The 21,160-nt window shown below is 41.4% G+C and overlaps 1 protein-coding gene across 7 annotated transcripts in view; it reads right to left on the bottom strand.

The window, feature by feature from the left end:
• The window catches only part of DDX42 (DEAD-box helicase 42), a 45,666-nt gene extending 24,706 nt beyond the window's left edge, over window positions 1–20,960 (bottom strand). For 2 of the 7 annotated variants that reach the window (XM_008996896.4, XM_078373502.1), the window contains exons 1-3: window positions 20,695–20,960; window positions 9,144–9,380; window positions 4,426–4,576 (exon numbers count right to left, since the gene is read on the bottom strand). In XM_008996896.4, coding sequence (XP_008995144.1) covers window positions 4,426–4,576; window positions 9,144–9,364 — 372 coding nt within the window. In that variant the 5' untranslated portion in view covers window positions 9,365–9,380; window positions 20,695–20,960. Of the gene's footprint in view, window positions 1–4,425; window positions 4,577–9,143; window positions 9,381–20,446; window positions 20,601–20,694 lie in introns of those variants that run through there. The other 5 variants (XM_002748138.5, XM_078373501.1, XM_078373500.1 and 2 more) reach the window with 4 other exon arrangements.
• Between the last annotated feature and the right edge of the window lie 200 nt (window positions 20,961–21,160).

Genomic DNA, 21,160 nt, shown 5'->3' with positions numbered 1-21,160 from the left:
AACTCCTGCCCTCAAGTGATCAGGCTGCCTTTGCCCCACAAAGTGCTGGGATTACAGGCATAAACCAATGTGCCCAGCCACAAAACCCCTTTTGGTACTACACCAAAAAGATAACCCGAAGAATGATACTGTACCAAAAAGATTTAATTCCCAAATAGCTTCAACTATTAAAATGACAAGCAGAAGAATTTAGGCCATTCTTAGAAACTTTCACTCACAAAGGGCTATGCCAGTTTGTAATACCATAAATCTTATTTACACCCAGAAAATCAAGAGCTAATTTTTCTTTTAATTCATCACTAGGGATACCTCAAGAAATAATGAGACCAGATTCTCTTGGAAACATAGTTCATCAGGAAACGTTCATATCTCAAGAAGATAAACAAAAAAACAACGCATACCAGACATCTCAAACATGACAATTCATTTTACTCCTAGGGTAAATCACTTAACATATTAATTAAATACCTACTATGTTGCAAGACACATGTATGTCCTGAATTGTATGGGTGTTTGGTAAGTAACCTGTATAGTTTGACAAGAGGCAGAAACAGACAGTGCTACAAGAATTTAGATACAGAATGATACTGCATAAGGAATATGGGGTTTGGAGATGAATTCTGGCTCTGCCAACTATTGGATGTATATTCTTCAGTAAGGAACTTAATTGTTCAAAATCAAAGATGTGAAATTCAAAGACCAAACTGGAAATAAGCAAGTAGGCATATTCTTTTACAGAAATGTACTCTAACTTTTCTTATGTCACCATGAGTGCTTTATTTTCTGGTATCTGATAGAGAACTATGTTCAGAAAAATAATTCTCCATCCTAAGAAAAATTACAATGCAGACGCTGGGCACAGACTCTGCCTACAATTCCAGCACTTTGGGAAGCCAAGGTAAAAAGACTGCCTGAGCCTAGGAGTTTTGCGACGAGGCTGGGAAAAAAATAATTTTTAAAAATCAGCCGAGTGTGGTGGCATGCACCTGTAGTTCCATATACTTGGGAGGCTGAGGTGGGAGGACCGCTTGAGCCTAGGAATTTGAGGTTAGAGTGAAGTGGGATGGTGCCACTGCACTCTGGCCTGAGCAAAAGATCCTGTCTGAAAAGAAAAGAAAAATTACAATGCAAGAGAAATGACAAATGGTTCTATAAACAGTGGCCTCAACATTAAGAAGGAAACAGGGATGGATACAACCATGGTGAGCAAGGAAAAGCAGGCCTCGTCTAATGCAGGCAGCCATTTGCTCAGCAACAGCCTTTTCCTGCCACACAAAAACACAGACTTAGTATATTGCCAGATCTTCCATTTTTCAACAGTCTGGACTATTAGACACAATCCTGATTTTAAAAAATGTTGGCTCACATTTTAAAAAAAACAATGTCTAGGACAAACAAAAACACATTTATCTTGGATTATTTCTTTCCCACCTTCCTTGGACGAGAGGTGTATTCTGGCTGAAGACAAGGAACTAAGAAATCTGAAAGGATTTTATTTCATAACCAATTAAGTGACGATTTTTTTTTTTAACAGACACGGTCTTACTATGTTGCCCAACCTCAAGCGATCTTCCTACCTTGGACCCCCAAAATGCTGAGTGATAGTTTTTTGCTTCATTTTGTTCTTGAGAAAGGGTCTCACTTTGTCATCCAGGCTGATTACAGCGGCATGATCACAGCTTATCACAACCTCAGCCTCCCGAGTAGCTGGGACTATAGCAGGATGCCATCACATCTGGCTAAATTTTTTATTTTTTGTAGAGACAGGGACTTACTAGGTTGCCTAGGCTAGTCTTGAACTCCTAGACTCAAGGGATCCTCCTGCCTCAGACTCCCGAACTGCTGGGATTATAGGTGTAAGCCACCATGTCCAGTCATCTAAAGTGACAGTTTTTAAGCAAGGAGAATACCATGAAAAGAAACATTTTTTGGTCTAATTAACCTGCAGCTGTATACTACCTAATAAGACAGCAGAGAACGTAAAGCAGGGAGAGAATTTACAAGAATGTAAAGTAGGATGGCTACAATGGCAACAGAAAGGAAAGAACAGATGCAAGGGCTGTAATAAAGATTGACAGATTTTGGCAAATGACAAGAGGAAAGACAGCATGATATACGGGAAAGAGCTAGACCTTCAGGACTATTAAGAAGGAAAAATTAGATTTGAGTTCCAGGTCTGCCACATTAAGTACCAATATGATTTGGGGCAAGTGATTTAAATTATGTTAGGGCTCCGTTCTATTATCAGTTAAAAAGTTATATTTACATATACATTTTTCTGCCTATTTCCCATGATTTTGAGGATTAAATTAAATAATAAACATGCTTGATAATTTGTTAAAGAAAGAAAATGAATGGGCAGTGATGAACAGAAGAAATTAAAGCCAGTTTTAAGCTAAGGTGACTATGTAAACACTTACGCTATTCACCGAAATAAAAGAAAGAAAAGATGAGGAAGAAAAGATGATGAATAGAGTTTAAGGTGCCAGTGGGACACACTCATGTAAAAAAGGCAAATATGATTCTGGAGAAGCAGGACCAAAACTAAAGTGAAAGATACAACTAAAGATGTAAATTATGCAGAGAGAAGTTTTTTGTTTTGTTTTGAGATAGAGTTTTGCTTTTGTTGCCCAGGATGGTGTGTGCAGTGGCACAGTCTCAGCTCACTGTAACCTTTGTCTCCCAGGTTCAAGCAATTCTCTGGCCTCAGCCTCCTCAGTAGCTGGGATTACAGGTGCTGCACCACCACACCCGGCTTATTTTTTGTATTTTTAGTAGAGACAGGGTTTCACCATGTTGGCCGGGCTGGTCATGTCCTGCCCACCTTGGCCTCCCAAAGTGCTGGGATTACAGGCATGAGCCACTGCACCTGGCCAAGAAATTTTAAAAGTAAATGAGGTCACCAAGGACTGTATAAAGAGTGAGGACAGTAAATCAATATGGAAAGCTGTAAAGGGACCTCTGCATGTGAAAAACGGGAGGAAGATGGCAAGAAGGATCACAAATAACAGTCAGATGGATATTTAATTATTTGTTTTTCGGATGCAACAATAACCTGGTGGTTGTAATTTTAAGAGTGTTCTCACAGAAATACAGATGGATAAAATTATATGTCTGAGATTTTAAAATAAACCAAAACAGAAATGGATTCAACATAATGGCTTATGCCTGTGGTCCAAGCACTTTGGGAGGCTGAGGCTAGAGGATCACTTGAGGCCAGAAGTTTAAAAGCTCACCTCTATAAAAAAAAAAATTAAAACTTAGCTGGGCATGGTGGTGCATACCTATAAACTCAACTATTCAGGAGGCTGAGGCAGGAGGATCATTTGAGCCCAGGAGTTTGAGACTGCAGTGAGCCATGATCACAACACTGTATTTCTATCTAGCCAGCCTGCATCAGAGCAAGACCTTGCCTCCAAAACAAAAGAAAGAAAGAAAGGAAAAAATCAGTGGTGGGAGAGATTAAATAACACAAAAGCGGCCAAACGTTGTTAACTAATAAAGTTGGTTGAAGGTACGTGAATAAAACTTCATTTTATTCTATCTTTGTATGTGTTTAAATTTTTCCACAATAAAAAGTAAGTAAGAATAACAAAAACAAACAGAAAAAATCAGGAAGAAAAAGGAAAATAACAGAAAATCACAAAAGCCTAGTGAGAAGAGTTTCAAGGAGGTGGTCATTAAGTTGAATTTCTACAGGAGGTCATTGATGTTGATGAAGAAAAAATATTTAAAACCACAGAATAGGGTGGGCGGGGACTCATGCCTGTAATCCCAGCACTTTGGGAGGCCGAGGCAGGTGGATCACAAGGTCAAGAGATCAAGACCATCCTGGCCAACATGGTAAAACCCCATCTCTACTTAAAATACAAAAGTTAGCTGGGTGTGGTGACATGTGCCTATAGTCCCAGTTACTTGAGAGGCTGAGGCAGGAGAATCACTTGAACCCAGGAGGCAGAGGTTGCAGTGAGCCAAGATCCTGGCACTGCACTCCAGCCTGGTGACAGAAAGAGACCCCATCTCAAAAAAAAAAAAAAAAAACCTACAGAATATAGAATTTGTAATTTTGGCAAATTCCTTAAGTTCAATTATCTTACATAAATATGTACTTAATAAATGCTAGATTGAATGAGGTGTTAATTACATTTAAGGATATGCTAAGATTATTAAAATAAAACACACACATATATATCTAGAGCTACCATATTCATGGGTTACAGTTCAAATTTCTAGCCGCTAATCATCGCAAAAGTACTACAGAGCAAGTGGAAGTAGACATATGAAACTATAGAGTACTAGACCAAAATTCTCAAAAAAAAAAAAAAAAAAGACTAGAAAACAAATTTTGAAAAAGGTTTGAAGTACTATGCTAACCTGATCTATTTCTAACTGCTAAATATTTTAATGAAACATGTTAATACTTGCCTCCACTTCAGCCATGAATGCCTCCAAGGGATCATCATCACTGTCAGAATCTACCTGCTTGGAATGGAATTGCTGGCGAGTTGGTGAGTTTTCAGCAGGAATGTAAGGTAAATCAACATTACTAGAATCTTCTTCCTCATCTTCAAAATAGCTGACAATTAGAATGCAAATTGGTAAAGTGAATGTTTACTTTGGGATCAGTAAATCTTTCACTTAGCAAAAATTTTTATTATGGTGTATCTTATTATTAGGAGATTGAATGCAGATCAAATTAGAGACCTCCAAGGCTCTGGCTAATTACCTAATTATTAAGTACTACTTAATACATGCAAAATTTCAATATTACAAAAAAGTAATCACAAGAGACGTCCATTTCAATAGTATATGGTCAAATCATATTCCCAGTTCTGTTAAAAGGGAAGAGTTTTCAGTACAAACTTACTGATCACTGTTAGATAAATATGACAGATATTAAAGAGCTGTGCTATGGGAATAAAGAAAACTCTTTTTTTTTTCAGACGGAGTTTTCCTTGTTGCCCAGGCTGGAGTGCAGTGTCACAATCCTGACTCACCAAAACTTCCACCTCCCGGGTTCACACAATTCATCTGCCTCAGCCTTCCTAGCAGCTGGGATTACAGGTGCCTGTCACCACGCCTGGCTAATTTTTGTATTTTTAGTAGAGACAGGGGTTTCATCATGTTAGCCAGGCTAATCTCAAACTCCTGACCTTATGTGATCTGCCTGCTTTAGCCTCCCAAAGAGCTGAGATTACAGGCGTGAGCCACTGCACTCAGCTAAAAGGAAACTTTTTAATGAAACATTAGAAATTCAGTCTATCCTTACAATCCTTAATAAAAACTTAAGAGAGATTTTTGTAAGACCGAAAACTTCAGAAGTTCTGGACTATTTTCTGGGGACTGACAGAAAACTTCCAAAATTGAAAAATGCTAGATTGAGCATGGTGGTTCACACCTGTAATCCTAACACTGTGGGAGGCTGAGCCAGGTGGATCACTTGAGGTCAGGAGTTCGAGACAAGCCTGGCCAACATGGTGAAACCCTGTCTCTACTAAAAATACAAAAAGTAGCCAGGCATGGTGGTGTATACCTGTAATCCCAGCTACTTAGGAGGCTGGGGCAGAACTGCTTGAACCCAGGAGGCGGAGGTTGCAGTGAGCTGAGATTGTGCCACTCAACTCCATCCTGGGCAACAGAGCGAGACTCTGTCTCAAAAAAGAAGAAAGAAGAAAAAAAAGAAAATAAGTGCTCAATCCAAAATGATTTGTGATAATACTTGAGTATTCAGAAAGGACAACTTCAAAGGCTGGATAAAGTACCACTTTCTCTTTAACAAACATTCCAGAAAAGAATGTCACTACAGCTCTTTATAAACTAAAACCACTGTTAAGATTTTATCTCAAAATTAAATAGTAATACAACCAAATATTAGTATAAATAAATAACTGCAGCTTAAAAAGTTACAGCATTTCAAGTCTTCCCAGGAATTATTTTAAGAGCTTTAATTGTTATACTATATACACACATATATATACATACTAATATGACTGTATGCAACAATAATATAGACTATAGAGTGAGTGTGTGTGTATCTATTTTTTTTTTTTTTTTTTGAGACAGAGCCTGCTCTGTTGCCCAGGATGCAGTTCAGCAGCGCCCATCTCTGCTCACTGCAACCTCCGACACCTGGGTTCAAGCAGTTCTCCTGCCCCAGCCTTCCAAGTAGCTGGCATTAAAAGCACACGCCACTACACCCAGCTAATTTTTGTATTTTTAGCAGAGACAGGGCTTTACCACGTTGCCCAGGCTGGACTCAAATTTCTGACCTCAAGTGATCCACCCACCTCAGCTTCCCAAAGTGCTGGGATTATAGGCATAAGCCACTGCACCTGGCCTAAAATATATAGTAGACATGCTTATGCATACTCCTTTATAAAGTAACTCTTATATACACTAATGTAGCAATAGCATATTTACACTATATACTATACGATGTGATTACATATTCACATATAGCATATATATACATATTTACTCATGCATAGCCATTTGCATAGGTTTTTGGTTTTTTTGTTTGTTTTTAGAGACAGAGTCTCATTCTGTCATACAGGCTTTAGAGCAGTGATGCAAAAATAGCTAACTGCAGCCTCAAGACTCCTAGCCTCAAGCCATCTTTCCTCAGCCTCCTGTATATAGTGTGTTCTAGTTAACTAATGAAAAAATAGCTTGAGCTGGGTAACTGCTATATAGAATAATGATTTTTAACTTTGCTAAACCTTAAACACTACTTGTATGTTTGATTCCTGAGTAACATATCAGCTTTCTAAAATATTGCTGTGTATTTTCAAGTAATTTTAAACTCCAATCTTAAAAGTTTTTTTTTCCAATTAAAATCTGCTGGGTGCAGTGGCTCATGCCTACAATCCCAGCACTATGGGAGGCCAAGGTGGGAGGATCACTGAGCCTAGGAGTTTCAGACCAGCCTGAGCAAGACTCTGTCTCTACAAAAGAACAAAAAATTAGCAGGGTGTGGTGGCATGTGCCTGTCGTTCCAGCTACTGAGAAGGCTGAGGTAGGAGAACTGCTTTAGCCTGGGAGGTCGAGACTGCAGAGAGCCTTGATCATACCACTCCACTCCAGCCTGGGTGGCAGAGTGAGATCCTATTTAAAAACAACAACAACAACAACAAAAACTCCTCAAGCAGTGAGGCAGTATCACAACCAGCTTGGTAATAATAGCAACAAGAGATTTCTTCAGATTCAGCAAAGAGAGATATTTTGTATAGAAATTAGAACTCAAACCCTTAAATCCCAGCTTTTTCTAAGCACATTATTGTATCAGCAAGTTAAAAATGGTAATTGGTAAAAAGCATTTACCAATTATGAGAACTATGGGGAAAATATGAGATTTTCCCTTTTTTTTTTTCACCTGTATCTGGCATTTCTCCCCATGCTATCTCTCCCCAGCTCGCCACCCCCTGCTGTCCCTCCCCTATTTCCCCCCAACAGACCCCAGTGTGTAGTGCTCCCCTCCCTGTGTCCATGTGTTCTCATTGTTCTACACCCGCCTGTGAGTGAGAACATGCGGTATTTCATTTTCTGTTCTTGTGTCAGTTTGCTGAGAATGATGGTTTCCAGGTTCATCCATGTCCCTACAAAGGACACAAACTCATTGTTTTTGATGGCTGTATAATATTCCATGGTGTATATGGGCCACATTTTCCCTGTACAGTCTATCATCGATGGGCATTTGAGATGATTCAAGGTCTTTGCTATTGTAAACTGTGCTACGAGGAACATTTGTGAGCATGTGTCCTTATAGTAGAATGATTTATAATCCGTTGGATATATACCCAGTAATGGGATTGCTGAGTCAAATGAAATTTCTATTTCTAGGTCCTTGAGGAATCACCACACTGTCTTCCACAATGGTTGAACTAATTTACACTTCAACCAACAGTGTAAAAGTGTTCCTATTTCTCCACATCCTTTCCAGCAACTGTTGTCTCCAGATTTTTTAATGATCACCATTCTAACTGGCGTGAGATGGTATCTCGATGTAGTTTTGATTTCCATTTCTCTCATGACCAGTGATGATGAGCATTTTTTCTTATGTTTGTTGGCCTCATGTATTTTTCTACCATTATCAAATGTTCCAACATAATAGTTTTAAAGACTTAGATGTTGAGGCACACTTGTACTTCCATCAGTTCTGACAACTGCCTGTGTTTATAAAACAATTTATATGGTGGCAGTAAAAGACTGAAGTAAAGACCACTAGGCCAGGTGGGGTGGTTCACGCCTGTAATCCCAGCACATTGGGAGGCCGAGGTGGGTGAATCACCTGAGGTCAGGAGTTTGAGACTAGCCTGGCCAACATGGTGAAACCCTGTCTCTACTAATAATACAAAAATGATCCAGGTGTGGTGGCTTGTGCCTGTAATCCAAATTACTTAGGAGGCTGAGGCAGGAAACATTTCAACCCAGGAGAGGGAGGCTGCAGTGAGCCAAGACTGCATCACTATACTCCAGCCTGGATGACAAGAGAGAAATTCTGCCTCCAAAAAAAAAAAAAAAAACCCCAAAACCACATTAATTATATAAAACTCTTCAACCATACTTATGTTTCAATGGCTTTTTTTTTTTTTGAGACAGAGTCTTGCACTGTTGCCTAGGCTGGAGTGCAATGGCAGGATCTTGGCTGACTGCAACCTCTGCCTCCTGGTTCAAGAAATTCTCCTGCCTCAGCCTCCCAGGTAGGTGGGGTTACAGTTGTGCCAACCATACCTGGCTAATTTTTTGTATTTTTAGTAGAGACAGGGTTTCACCACATGGGCCAGGCTGATCTCAAACTCCCGACCGCAGATGATCCGCCAGTCTTGGCCTCCCACAGTACTGGGATTACAGGCATGAGCCACCACGCCTGGCCTGTTTCAATAGCTTCTAATCCCACATGGAGCAACAGCCCAGTAGGACATAATTCACTGAAAGAGTAAAGGTATAAGTAACTCTACAGGCATTAATATTCCTCACAAATGAGTAAACCTGATAATTTAACTTATTAGGAACAGTGGAATTCAGTGAGATATGTAATTTCAGAAATTATTTAGAAACAAATAGTTTCTCTGCCTCAATTTCTGCTGATAGAATGAGTATCTCAAAGCCCAACCTTTGCTACAATACCAGGAATCACCACTTACGCATTTTCTTCATCAAAGTTGGCCCGTTTAGATCCAATTTTGTAGAAAGAAGGGAGCTGTGGTGGAGCTGACTTTCCAAATCCAGAAGAAGAGCTGGTTGCCCCAAAGGCACTGTGGGACTGCTGTGGGAGTTTGGGTTCCTCCTTTTTCCCAGCACTGATGGCAAAACCTCCAAAGCCAAATCCTCGCTTAGTGCCAGGACCACCTTTATTCCAGTTCATGGTGCCAATGACTGACCTGTTAGGAGTAAGATACACAAATATAAATTTAACTTTAAAAAGTGTATATAGCCCCACTGAGTTGTAAGTCCCTTCCAATCTCCACCTAAAATTTTAATCTTTAGCTTCTCAGTTGAAACTTTAACACTGGGCCAGGAGAGTGGCCCAGGCCTGCAGTGCCAACTACTTGGGAGGCTTAGGCAGGAGGACTACTCGAGCCCAGGGGTACCAGGTTACATGGAGTTACAATCACGCAACTGCACTCAAGACTGAGCGACAGAGAGAGATTCTGTCTCTTTTCACATTAAAAAAAAGGAAAAAGGAAATCCCATCTGTCTCATTAAGAGATTCATTTCCAGCCCAGTTACTCAGGAGGCTGAGGCAGGGAAATTGCTTGAATCCAGGAGTTCAAGGTTACAGTACGCTATGATCCTGCCTGTGAATAGTCACTATATTCCAGCCTGGGCAACATAGTGAAATCTGGTCTCTTAAAAAAACAAAAACCACAAACGTTGACATTGTATTTCAGATAAACACTATACTAGCCTCAACAAATGATGACATTTTCTAAAACACTGAAGAAATTGTTATTCATTTGATTGGGATCTCAATGTAAACAGGAATGCAGTATTCAATATAATCACACCAAAAGGATTTGCCTGCTAATCCTTATAAGATTTACAAAAATACTTATAAGAAAATATATTTTTGGGAATCTGATATGTGCTGGGTATTGTGTTAGGCCACTGGAGATATGAAAAGACTGAATGTCTTCATCCTTATAAGAAAAACCGAGGTGCTATCAGCAAGACAGTCCCAAAACTAGCGATTATCCTCTGGTAATGAAATCTGGAAAAAATCAAGGAATCAAAACTTAAAAGATCGGTTATTTGTAGACAGTAACTGTGTATTCGTGTCTTAAGGAAGAGTACTATGAACTATGTATTTACTGAACAATTGCCCACTAGTAACACTATCCAGGAAGAAACCATGATTCATTGTCATCGACATGTTGCCTGAAGTATTCAGTTAGGCTGTGGTTAAAAATTACAAACAAATGTCTTGTGCATTGATAAAATCACTTTACAAACAATACCTTACATTACTCTTGGCTCCAAAACACATTTTTTTTTAAATAGAACAGGGTCAAGGGATCAGTGCAGTGGTGTGTCTGTAATCTCAGGACTTTGGGAAGCCTAGGCAGGCGGATCACCTAAGGTTGAAAGTTCAGGATCAGTTTGACCAACATGGAGAAACCCTGTCTCTACTAAAAATACAAAATTAGCCAGGCATGGTGGCACATGCCTGTAATCCCAGATACTTGGGAGGCTGAGGCAGGAGAATTACTTGAACCTGGGAGGCAGAGGTTGCGGTGAGCCAAGATTTCACCATTGTACTCCAGCTTGGGCAACAAGAGTGAAACTCAGTCTCAAAAACAAAAACAAAACAGGGTCTCAAGATGTTGCCTAGGCTGGTCTCAAACTCCCAGCCTCAAGAGTTCCCCTTCTTACCTCTTCCTCCCTAACTGCTAGCATTACAGGCACAAGCCATTGCACCTGGCCCAAAAAACATGTTTTTTTTTTTTTTGCAACAGAGTCTCAATCTGTCACCCAGCCTGGAGTGCAGCAGCACAATGTCAGCTCGCTGCAACCTCTGCCTCCAAGTTCATGAGATTCTCATGTCTCAGCTTCCTGCGTGGCTGGGATTACAAGCATGTGACACCACAGCCAGCTAATATTATGCATTTTAGTAGAGATGGGGTTTCGCTACGTTGGCCAGGCTGGTCTGGAACTCCTGGCCTCAAGTGATCCACCCACCTCAGACTCCCAAATCGCTGGGATTACAGGCATGAGCCCCTGTACCTGGCCCCAAAAAACCTTTTTAATGATACAATTTATCTAAGTTTTACAAAAAGCAGAAAGTGAAAAAGAAAAAAATTTAAAACTATCTGAAATTTCCTCTCCCAGATATGCGGTTTTGTTCTATCTTTTGCTACTTTTTCTATGAATACATGCACGTGTGTGCGCGCGCACGCGCGCGCACACACACAGAAACCATATTGTACATATTATTTAAGTTACTGATTTCTTCACCTAAGGATATACTGTGATAATGTGTAATGTGATTAGATATCTATTTCTTTACTACTTTACATATTATTATATAATACTAGTAACATTAAAATGTTGCAAAACACATCATTATAGGTACATCTTTGTGCATACCTTCCATTATTTCCTTAGGAACAAGTTTTAAAATGCAATTGCTCAAAGAAAAATGCATTCTAAGTTTTAAAAATATGTTTTTTTGAGACAAGTTCTTGCTGTCGTCCAGGATGCAGTATAGTGCTCTGATCACAGCTCACTGTATGAACTCCTGGGCTCAAGTCATCTTCCCACCTCAGTCTCCTGAGTAGCTGGGACAACAAACGTGAACCACCATGCCTGGCTTTTTATTTTCTTTTAATTTTTTTGTGGTCTCACTATGTTGCCTAGGCACAGGCAACTCCTGGCCTCAAGCAGTCCTCCTGCCTCAGTCTCCCAAAGTGCTGGGATTAACAGGAATGAGCCACACCATCTTGCCTGGCCTAAAAATTTTAATTACTACTTACATTTATGAAAAAGTATCCATTACACATTGAGTAAAATAAGTAAGGGTATAAAACAAGGTGAGTAGTATGATTCTATCTATGTAAAAATCATGAGTTACACATACAGGGACAGCTTAAAGGTTATCAAAATGTTAGCAGCAGTTATTTGATTTGTACTTTGTTAACTATTAGTAAGAAAAATTAAAATGTTTAATTTTAATTTCCCCTAGCTTTGAAGCCAGTGTGAGAAAAAAAATTCCAGAAACTGTTTATGATAGTAACATCGTCGAAGAGATCAGAAACATGCACTGTTCTATGCCCCTTGTCTATATATATACCTCATAGGTTTTGTTCAACTGCTATTATACACAGTACTTAGTTGCTTGCTTAGTAATACATTTTTTTTTTTTAAATGGAGTTTTACTCTGTTGCCCAGGCTGGAGTGCAGTGGTACAATCTTGGCTCACTGCAACCTCTGCATCCCTGATTCAAGCCATTCTCCTGTCTCAGCCTCCTGAGTAGCTGGGATTACAGGCATACACCACCACACTCAGCTAATGTTTTGTATTTTCAGTAGAGACAGGGTTTCACTACTTTGGCCACGCTGGTCTTGAACTCCTGACCTCAAGCGATCAGCCCAGCCTCCCAGAGTGCTGGGATTATAGGTGTGAGTCATGGTCCCAACCTGCTTGGTATTAAACTTGAATTACACCATGACAACTTCTACTTAGACCCTTAACTCAAGACTCCAGATAGAAACTGTCTTTACTCATTTTGGATCTCCTTCTGTAACTGTGATAATGACTAAAGTAAGTATTTAGTAAGTACTAGTTTACTCAAACTTCATCTCCTGTTCTCTTTAGGAATCCCATACAGAAATTCTTTCAATCAGGAAATCAATATAATTCTAGTGCCATGAAATTTAGTAAAAATCTTTACAAGCAAGAAAACTTTAGCATCTGATAATGTTTTTAAACTAATCTATAAGACTATCTTTACAAGAGCTTTCCTAAGCAACAAAAATAATGGGCTCAACTTTTATCACATTTTTCCTAGTGTATATAATGTATAACGAGGAGCTAATAAATAAGCCATAAGGATGAGAAGACAGTCAAAGAAAGGATAGTGAAAAGATATTTACATTCAGGTGAATTTTTAAGAATCACACACTCTCCTAGCAGGAAAACTCTGAATAGTTTACTGAAAGCTTGCTGAGGAAGGTCAGACAGTCATACATGAAAGATACAGTCCCTATTTTCAAGGAGTTAGACAGTGTAGTTTGAGGCAGCTGAAAACAACATGATGCATTCTAACAGGTGTAGTATACAAAGTGGATTCACTGGTGGTCCATGAGTGGAAGGAAAGGTACAGAAGTGTTCTGGGAGATGACATGTTAAATTTTGAAATCTCAAGAGGCATTAAAGAGAAGCATTAAAGAAGGGCATTTCAGATGGAAGGATCTGTTAAGTACTACCACAGAGAACAGGAAATAGTTCAGTGACGCTAGAGTTCAGTAGGACATTTGGGAAATTTGCATGCCACATGTTCAAAAAGACAGGCAGGGTCAAGATGAACAGCTTAGGAGGCTATGCTAACGAAGTACCATACAAAACTGCATTCTGACAGCTACAAGGAAACATTAATTTTACACAGAAGAGAAATTTTCAGATCAGTGTTTTTGAAAGAGAATGAGAGATACCCATGGAAGAGGCGAGGAAAGTAGTTAGGTGGCTGTTTCAGCAATGCAGACATAAAGTGACAAAATCTTAAACGAAGAAAGTACCTGAGAGAATGGAGAAACGGTGGATAGATCATAGATATTTAGATATCTATGAGGAAAGACCAATTCGGATTGTGTGACCAGCCACTGGTGTGGAAGCTAAGGTAGAAGAGTCTAGAATAACTTTACAAGTTTCTGGCTTTAAAGACTGGGTGGGCCGAGAACAGTGACTCATGCCTGTAATCCCAGCACTTTGAGAGGCCAAGGCAGGTGGATCATGAGGTCAGGAGATCAAGGCCATCCTGGCTATCATGGTGAAAACCCCATCTCTACTAAAAATACAAAAAATTAGCGAGGCATGGTGGTACGTGCCTGTAGCCCCAGTTACTTGGGAGGCTGAGGCAGAAGAATCCCTTGAACCTAGGAGCCGGAGGTTGCAGTGAACCAAGATCATGCCACTCCATTCCAGCCTGGGTGTCAGAGTGAGACCCCATCTCAAAAAAAAAGGTTGGGTGAATTGTGGGGCCACCAATGGCCAATGGAGATGGAAACCTAAGAGTCAGGCTTGCCAAACCAGGAAGAAGGTGAGTTCAGTATCTATGGGCGAGCTAAGGAGAGATGCCAAGTAGGATCAGTAACTGCAGAGAGGGGTCTGGAGTAGAACTATATATCTGATGTAAGACATTTGCATTTGAGGTTAGTGATGCAAATAAATAAGCTAGCAGAGAGACCATGCAGAGCAAGAAAAGAGGTAACACAATTCTTTCCCCCATCCCCAGATGGAGTCTTGCTCTGTTGCCCAGACCTGGAGTGCAATGGCACAATCTTAGCTCACTGCAACCTCTGCCTCCCGGGTTCAAGCAACTCTCCTGCCTCAGCTTCCCGAGTAGCTGGGTTACAGACACCTGCCACCATGCCTGGGGCATTTTTGTATTTTTAGTAGAGATGAGGTTTCACCATGTTGGCCAGGCTGGTCTCAAAAACTCCTGATCTCATGATTTACCTGCCTCAGCCTCCCAAAATGCTGAGATTACAGGCGCGAACCACCGCACCCAGCCAGTAAGACAACTCAATGTTGACATTAATGTGTATCACTATTTAGGAATGGGCAGAAAAAGAGAAGCTTACATGGAAACTTCAGATGGAACAGGGATGAAGGAGGGGAGAGAAATAAAGAGAAGAGAGGGAAGGAAGCAAGGGGAGAAAAGAGGAAGAACACAGTTAAGGAGAGAGAAGCTCTATGGGCAGAAAACTAAAATCAGGTAAGTTAAGAACTAAAATGCTTCTGTTGTACATGTAACCAGGAGTCACTGGTGAAAGCAGTTTCAATAGAGCAGTAGAGGCACGGTTGAGGAGTGCCCAGCAAGTAAGTGGTAGAGAATGAAGACTAGATGAAGAAGAGTCAAGAGTACTTTGTAGGCTGGTTACCAATGATAGGAAAAAGAAAGTGAAGCAGTAACTACAGACATTTTATTTTTTAAAGAAACAGATGTATGTTTATATGCTAAAGCGGAAAAATCAATAAAGTTAGAAAAACTGAAGATGCAAGATGACAGAAAAAAATCATAGGATTTCCAGAGAAGACCAGATATGATCAAAACTTTTAACAACAGGAGTAACTCACTCTTACCCCAAAACTAGAAGGAAGGAGCAAAAAAGAACAAGAATGAATATTAATCAGCCCTACTAAATAATCAGAAGGTTCGCATTACAAAAGCAGCAAATCAGCTCCTACCACAAACAGGCAGGCTGTGAGACCTTGGGCAGGCAGGTGAGAGGTGCTTAATGGCGCTCAGACTCAGCAAGATGCAAAAGCAATCCTTTCTCTAGCTCATCTAGAACACCCAGCCCATTTCCCCTCAATTACTGCCTCTAGAAAGGTCAAGCAACTGTGCTTTCTACATACACCACTGTGCTTTCTACATACACCACCGAGTAGACTATTAGCTCCACGAGAGCAGGGACTTTGCTCAATTTGTCCAGCACTATATATCCCTGGTGTCTGTGTAGTACTCAAAAAAATCTGTTGAATGAATAAATATGATGTATTGAAACTCTCCAAAATTCATCCATTTGTGAAAACCGTCTTTCATTACTAAAAAACCTTATTTAGCTATTCACCCTTCCTGATTAAATCTAAGCCAGATCATCCTCAATATATCATGACTTAGTCTCTTGATAACAGTTTTTCCTACTATTAAACCATGCAGGGTACATGGCTACTGAACTTTGACAATCTGAGGTTTGTGGGAGGACAGCTGATAGAAGCAAAAGATAGACACCCAAATTTCTATTTGGTCACTAAAAAAATAAAACTGCTAGATGCAGTGGCTTACACCTATATTCCCAGTACTCTGGGAAGCAGGAAGAGGACTTGAGGCCAGGAGTTTGAGACCAGCCTGGGCAACAAAGCAAGACTCCGTCTCTACCAAGAAAAAAAAAAAATCAAAAAGAAAAAAAAGAGATACCTAGAATAGTCAAGCTCAGAGACACAAGAGTAGAAGAGTGGTTGCCAGAGGTAGCGGGGAGGGGAAATGGGGTGTCATTGTTTAATGGGTATAGAATTTCAGTTTTACAAGATGAAAAGTGTTCTGTGGCTAGATGGCAGTGATGGTAGCGAAAGAAGAAAACAAAATGAGGCCCGGCACAGTCGCTCACAACTACACTCCCAGCACTTTGGGAAGCCGAGGCAGATGGATGACTTGAGCTCAGAAGTTTGAGACCAGCCTGGGCAACAACACAAAACCTGGTTTCTACAAAAAATACAAAAAGCAGGTAAAAGGCAAGCTATTGCAGACTTAAGTCAGGAAAGGCCTCTCTGAGATGAATGACATTTCACAGGTGATCCTCCCCTGACAACTCTACTGTCCCAAGAATGTCTGTTTTATTGAAAAATAATGGCAATATACATCCAGATGCTTCATCAAAAACCAGCAAATCTTCCATAGTCTATAAGAAGTGATTCTATGTAATAAAGTATAAAATGATGAAGTAACAGTGAGACACACAGTGAAAAGAGAAAATGAAGTTTTACCTCCTTTGGTAGAGTAGCAGTGCGTGTTAATACAGTGGAACTAGAAAAAGTCTCACAGAAGGGAGGTCAGCATTCAAATGCTTTTGAAAACCCTTTCCAGGTTCTCCCAGAACATACGTTTCTGACTCTGTCACTCTCTTCAATTTCACAGCTCTCCACAGTTAATCATGCTGGAATGAGACCCTCCACTGTGGCAACAAACTATCTTTCATATTTCCCAAGGGCTCTACTGGTTTCCAAGAAAACAAGCACTTTGGTGAATGCTCTTCCCTCTACCTGGATTCCACCTCCATCAAATCTCTTTCCTATAAAGTGTAAGTATCTACCAAAGTCCTATCCTTCAAAGCCCGTCTCAAATACCAACTCCTAAAGACATGAATATGATTTCTCCAGAGAAAGGGCATCTCCTTCCACAAACTCCCTTTTCAGCCCAATTCATTGCAGGATTCATGGCTGAAAAAAACAGGCTTATTCATTTTTTCTTACACTATGTTTTCAATATTAGATACTCATTCATTCAATATGTAAAAGACTAAAGGAGATCTACAACTAGGATGAAGAGAGATATTCAAGATGGCATGAAGTCATATTCGGTATGGTTCTAGGCACTAAATGCTATGGCTGGCTGGGTGAGGTGGCTCACATCTGGAATCCTCGCCCTTTGGGAGGCCAAGGTTGGAGGATCACTGAAGGCCAGGAGTTAGAGACCAGCCTAGGCAACACAGCAAGACCTTGTCTTTACAAAAAAAATTTAAAAATTAGCCAGGCATGGTAGCACGTGCCTGTAATCCTAGCTGCTCAGGAGGCTGAGGCAAGAGGATTGCTTGAACCCAGGAGTTCCAGGTTACAGTAAGCTGACTGCACCACTGCACTCTAACCTGGGCAACAAAGCAAGACACTGTCTTGAAAAAAATAAATAAAACGCTATGGTTTTGTAGGAAATCTTAACAGAAAAGTAAAGCAGCACAGGCTATGTGTATATCTTTGCTAATAACTTGATATGAACCCTGGGGAAGTTATTTAGCTTCTCTGGGTTCAGTTTCCTCATCTATAAAATGGTGAGAGGCTGTGTATGGTGGCTCATGTCTGTAATCTCAGTACTTTGGGAGGTTGAGGCAGGCGGATCACTTGAGCCCAGGAGTTCAAGACCAGCCTGCGCAACACAGTGAGACACCACCACACACACAAAAAAAGATGAAACTATCACCTACCTATCTCAAGGGTTGGTGTGAAAAAGTTCATACACACAAATGTACTTGTTCAATATGTTAGCTGCCATCATGTTTTTCATTATTATTTACATTATTTCTGAAGAAGCAATTTTTACATTGATAAATTGAGAATATCAGACTCTCAACTCAGATATGGCACACGTAAGTGCCACAAGAACACTGAAGATGGCCAGGTGTCATGGCTCACGCCTGTAATCCCAGCACTCTGGGAGGCCAAGGCAGGTAGATCATGAGGTCAGGAGTTCAAGACCAGCCTGGCAAAGATGGTGAAACCTCATCTCTACTAAAAATACAAAAAATTAGCCGGGCATGGTGACGGGTGCCTGTAATCCCAGTTACTCAGGAGGCTGAGGCAGAGAATTGCTGGAACCCGGGAGGTGGAGGCTGCAGTGAGCCAATATTCCACCAATACACTCTAGCCTGGCGAAAGAGCGAGACTCCTAAAAAAAAAAAAAAACACTGAAGATGTCAGAGATCACCATGAGCTAACAATCAGGGATGAGCTTCATAAGAGGGCCAGAAGGCAGGCTAGGCAAAGAAAGATGCAAGCTGGGTAGAGATATGCAGAGGAAGACATTCTAGGGAGAAAGACTGAACTAGCGAAGACTACGAAATGAGAATAAATGTGAAACCTGCTTATAAAGGAAGACAATTTAGCTGGTTTGTGTTTTTGGCAATAGTAGAAAATAAGATATGATCTAAATGACTTTAAATATAGTGGACTAAAAACAACTGATTATATAAACCACACTATCACTGTATGTTTGGAAGTGGAAGGAAGAGCTCTAGTGAAAGTGATTAGCATCTACTCTACATAATACCTTGAGAGTATCTCACACACTATATATAGGTCAGTTCTTTAATGAGAATCTATATAAAAACTCAAGAATTTAATCACACTCTTCTAAACCAAATATAAGTAAATGCCGGGTTATGGTTATTTTAGAAGCATCCCTTCTCTTTTGTCAGCTTAAAGAAACAAAGACTTGATTAAATGACTATCAATGTAACAAAACACAAATTTAAACAACTGCACTCCTCTCTTACATTAAATTTTAACAATATAAATCAGATCATATCATTCCTCTGATGGAAACCCTCAGATCCTTCCTATCCAAGTAACAGCGTAAAAGGCTCTGGTTGTTCTGCACTCCCTTCCCTCCATTCTTCCCTGACCTTATCTCCTATTACTCCCTCGCCTCACAGTGCTCCAAACACGTTGGTCTTCATACTCTTAAGGTGCCGCCAGCTTTGTCCTCCTCAAGGCTTTTATGTTTATTATTCCCTAGCTTGGAACGTTCTTTTCCCCAGATAAACACAGGGCTCACTCCTCCTTCTGGTCCCCTTCAATGTTGGCTAGACTGTCCGGACTTCCCTGACCACCTTATTGCAAATTCCACCTCCCCAAACCCCTTTCCAGCTTTCTTTCTTTTTCCTAAGGTACTGGTCATCTTCTAACATTCAGTATAATTTACATATTTGTTTGCCTCTCCTCCCGCTAATAGAAAGTTAAGTTTCACAAAGGCAGGGGTCTAACACCTATTCCACCACCTAGAACGGTGTTAGAGAATAGGCATCAACAAAAATATAGCTTGAATGAATGAACTGCACATTAGGCTACACAATGCCTCTTCTAGGTACAGAAAGACACATTTTTTTCTTAAGTTCTCAAAGTCTAAAAGCTAATTTTTGTACAAAACACTCACTGCTCACCTCCTATGTGCCAGAACCGGGCTTGGCTCTGCAAAGTGAATTAAGACATAGTCCTTGCCCTTTAGGAAGACCTGGGTGTGTCTATGAGGGAGGACAGACACAGAAAGATCATTTACAAAAAGAATATATACAGGGAAGCCACAGGAAATTGGATAACTGCCTACAGGAGTGGGGACAAATTCTCAAGTGACTAAAATACAATTCCCCAAAACTCTCGATAGCCTTTATATTTTTGATGTACATGTTTGCAACTCCACATAAATTATTCATTCACATCAGATAGATTCTCAACTAGGCCGCAAAAAAGTTTCTGACTACTGTGATGCTAATCATCACCCTACTTAAGGCTGGACAAAGATCATCGCCTATGTCTTTTCACAATTCTCATTTGGCAGCTTTTGCCTATCAGGACCCCAGATTCGGAGGCCTGCATCTCCCAAGCGCTGCCTCCTTGGGTCAGAATTCTCCCCGCGCTATCCCTGCCTCGGAGCCGGGCACCCTGCAAATCCCTTTCCTAGGCGAGCGGGCGCCTCCTCCGGAAAGCCGCCAACTGGGCCTCGGTAAGACTTGCGAGGGAAGCGGGAGCCGTGGGAGAGCGACGCGGCTAGGAAGGAGCCCTCCAGGCCTCAGCTCGCATTCCCACCCCTTCCTGGCACTTCTGCCGCCAGTGCACGGAGGCTCTCCGGACTCTTTTGTTAAGCGAGGCCGCGGATTCTCAGCCCTCGCTAGGCCCAGCAGTTGCCTCCAGTGCCCCCAAGGGCTAGCGGCCCGGAGTCCAGAACCCCCACGCACAAACCTGCTGCTATAGCTGCAGCGGGAGCTACTACCACCGCCGGCGCGGAGAGAATCCCGCGACCCAAAGTACGCGCTGTCCCAGCCAGGTCCCGCCGCGTTCCTCCCTCTCCGCCCCCTTCGCCACCGCCACCGCCGCCGCCTCTCAGCCCGTTGCTGGTGGGGGGAGGGGAACAAAACCTGACATGCGCAATGAGGGGTGCGCGGGCCGAAGGGCGGGGCGGAGGCTACGGCTCCCGGAAGGCGCCTGACCTTAAAGCTCCAGAACGCCTCACAGGCTCCTCAGATACTCTGACAGGAAACTGCAGTTGGGTGGAGAGTGTTCATGACCTGTCTAGAAAGTCGGTCTGGGAATGAAGACAAAGTGAAGAAGTGGCGTCAGGAGGCTGGCCAAAAACCCCAAGATAAACCGGTTGGGAAGAAACCACATTTACGCAAACATGCCGGTGGTTTAAACTCTGGTCCCTAACAAACACTACTCGAGCGACACTCTGCTTGCTCTGGCCACGTGGTCCCACACAGCATGGCCACCTTTAGCTTCCGGAGCACTGGTTCAGTGTGACGTTAACTTGACCTAACCTTAGGGAGGAGAATTGGGATAGGCGACGGCAGTTCCGGCCCAGGGGCGGGGATTATGTAATTTTTCCCAGCAGCCCCACCCCGCCTCAGAGGGGCGGGAGAGGGCGGTCTCGCGCGTTCCCGGGGGCTGCGTCCTGCC

The sequence above is a fragment of the Callithrix jacchus genome, chromosome 5 (assembly GCF_049354715.1).
Source record: "Callithrix jacchus isolate 240 chromosome 5, calJac240_pri, whole genome shotgun sequence".
NCBI classification, from domain to species: domain Eukaryota; kingdom Metazoa; phylum Chordata; class Mammalia; order Primates; family Cebidae; genus Callithrix; species Callithrix jacchus.
Note: the sequence above shows the minus strand (reverse complement) of the source record. Positions and strands in the feature narration are given on the sequence as shown.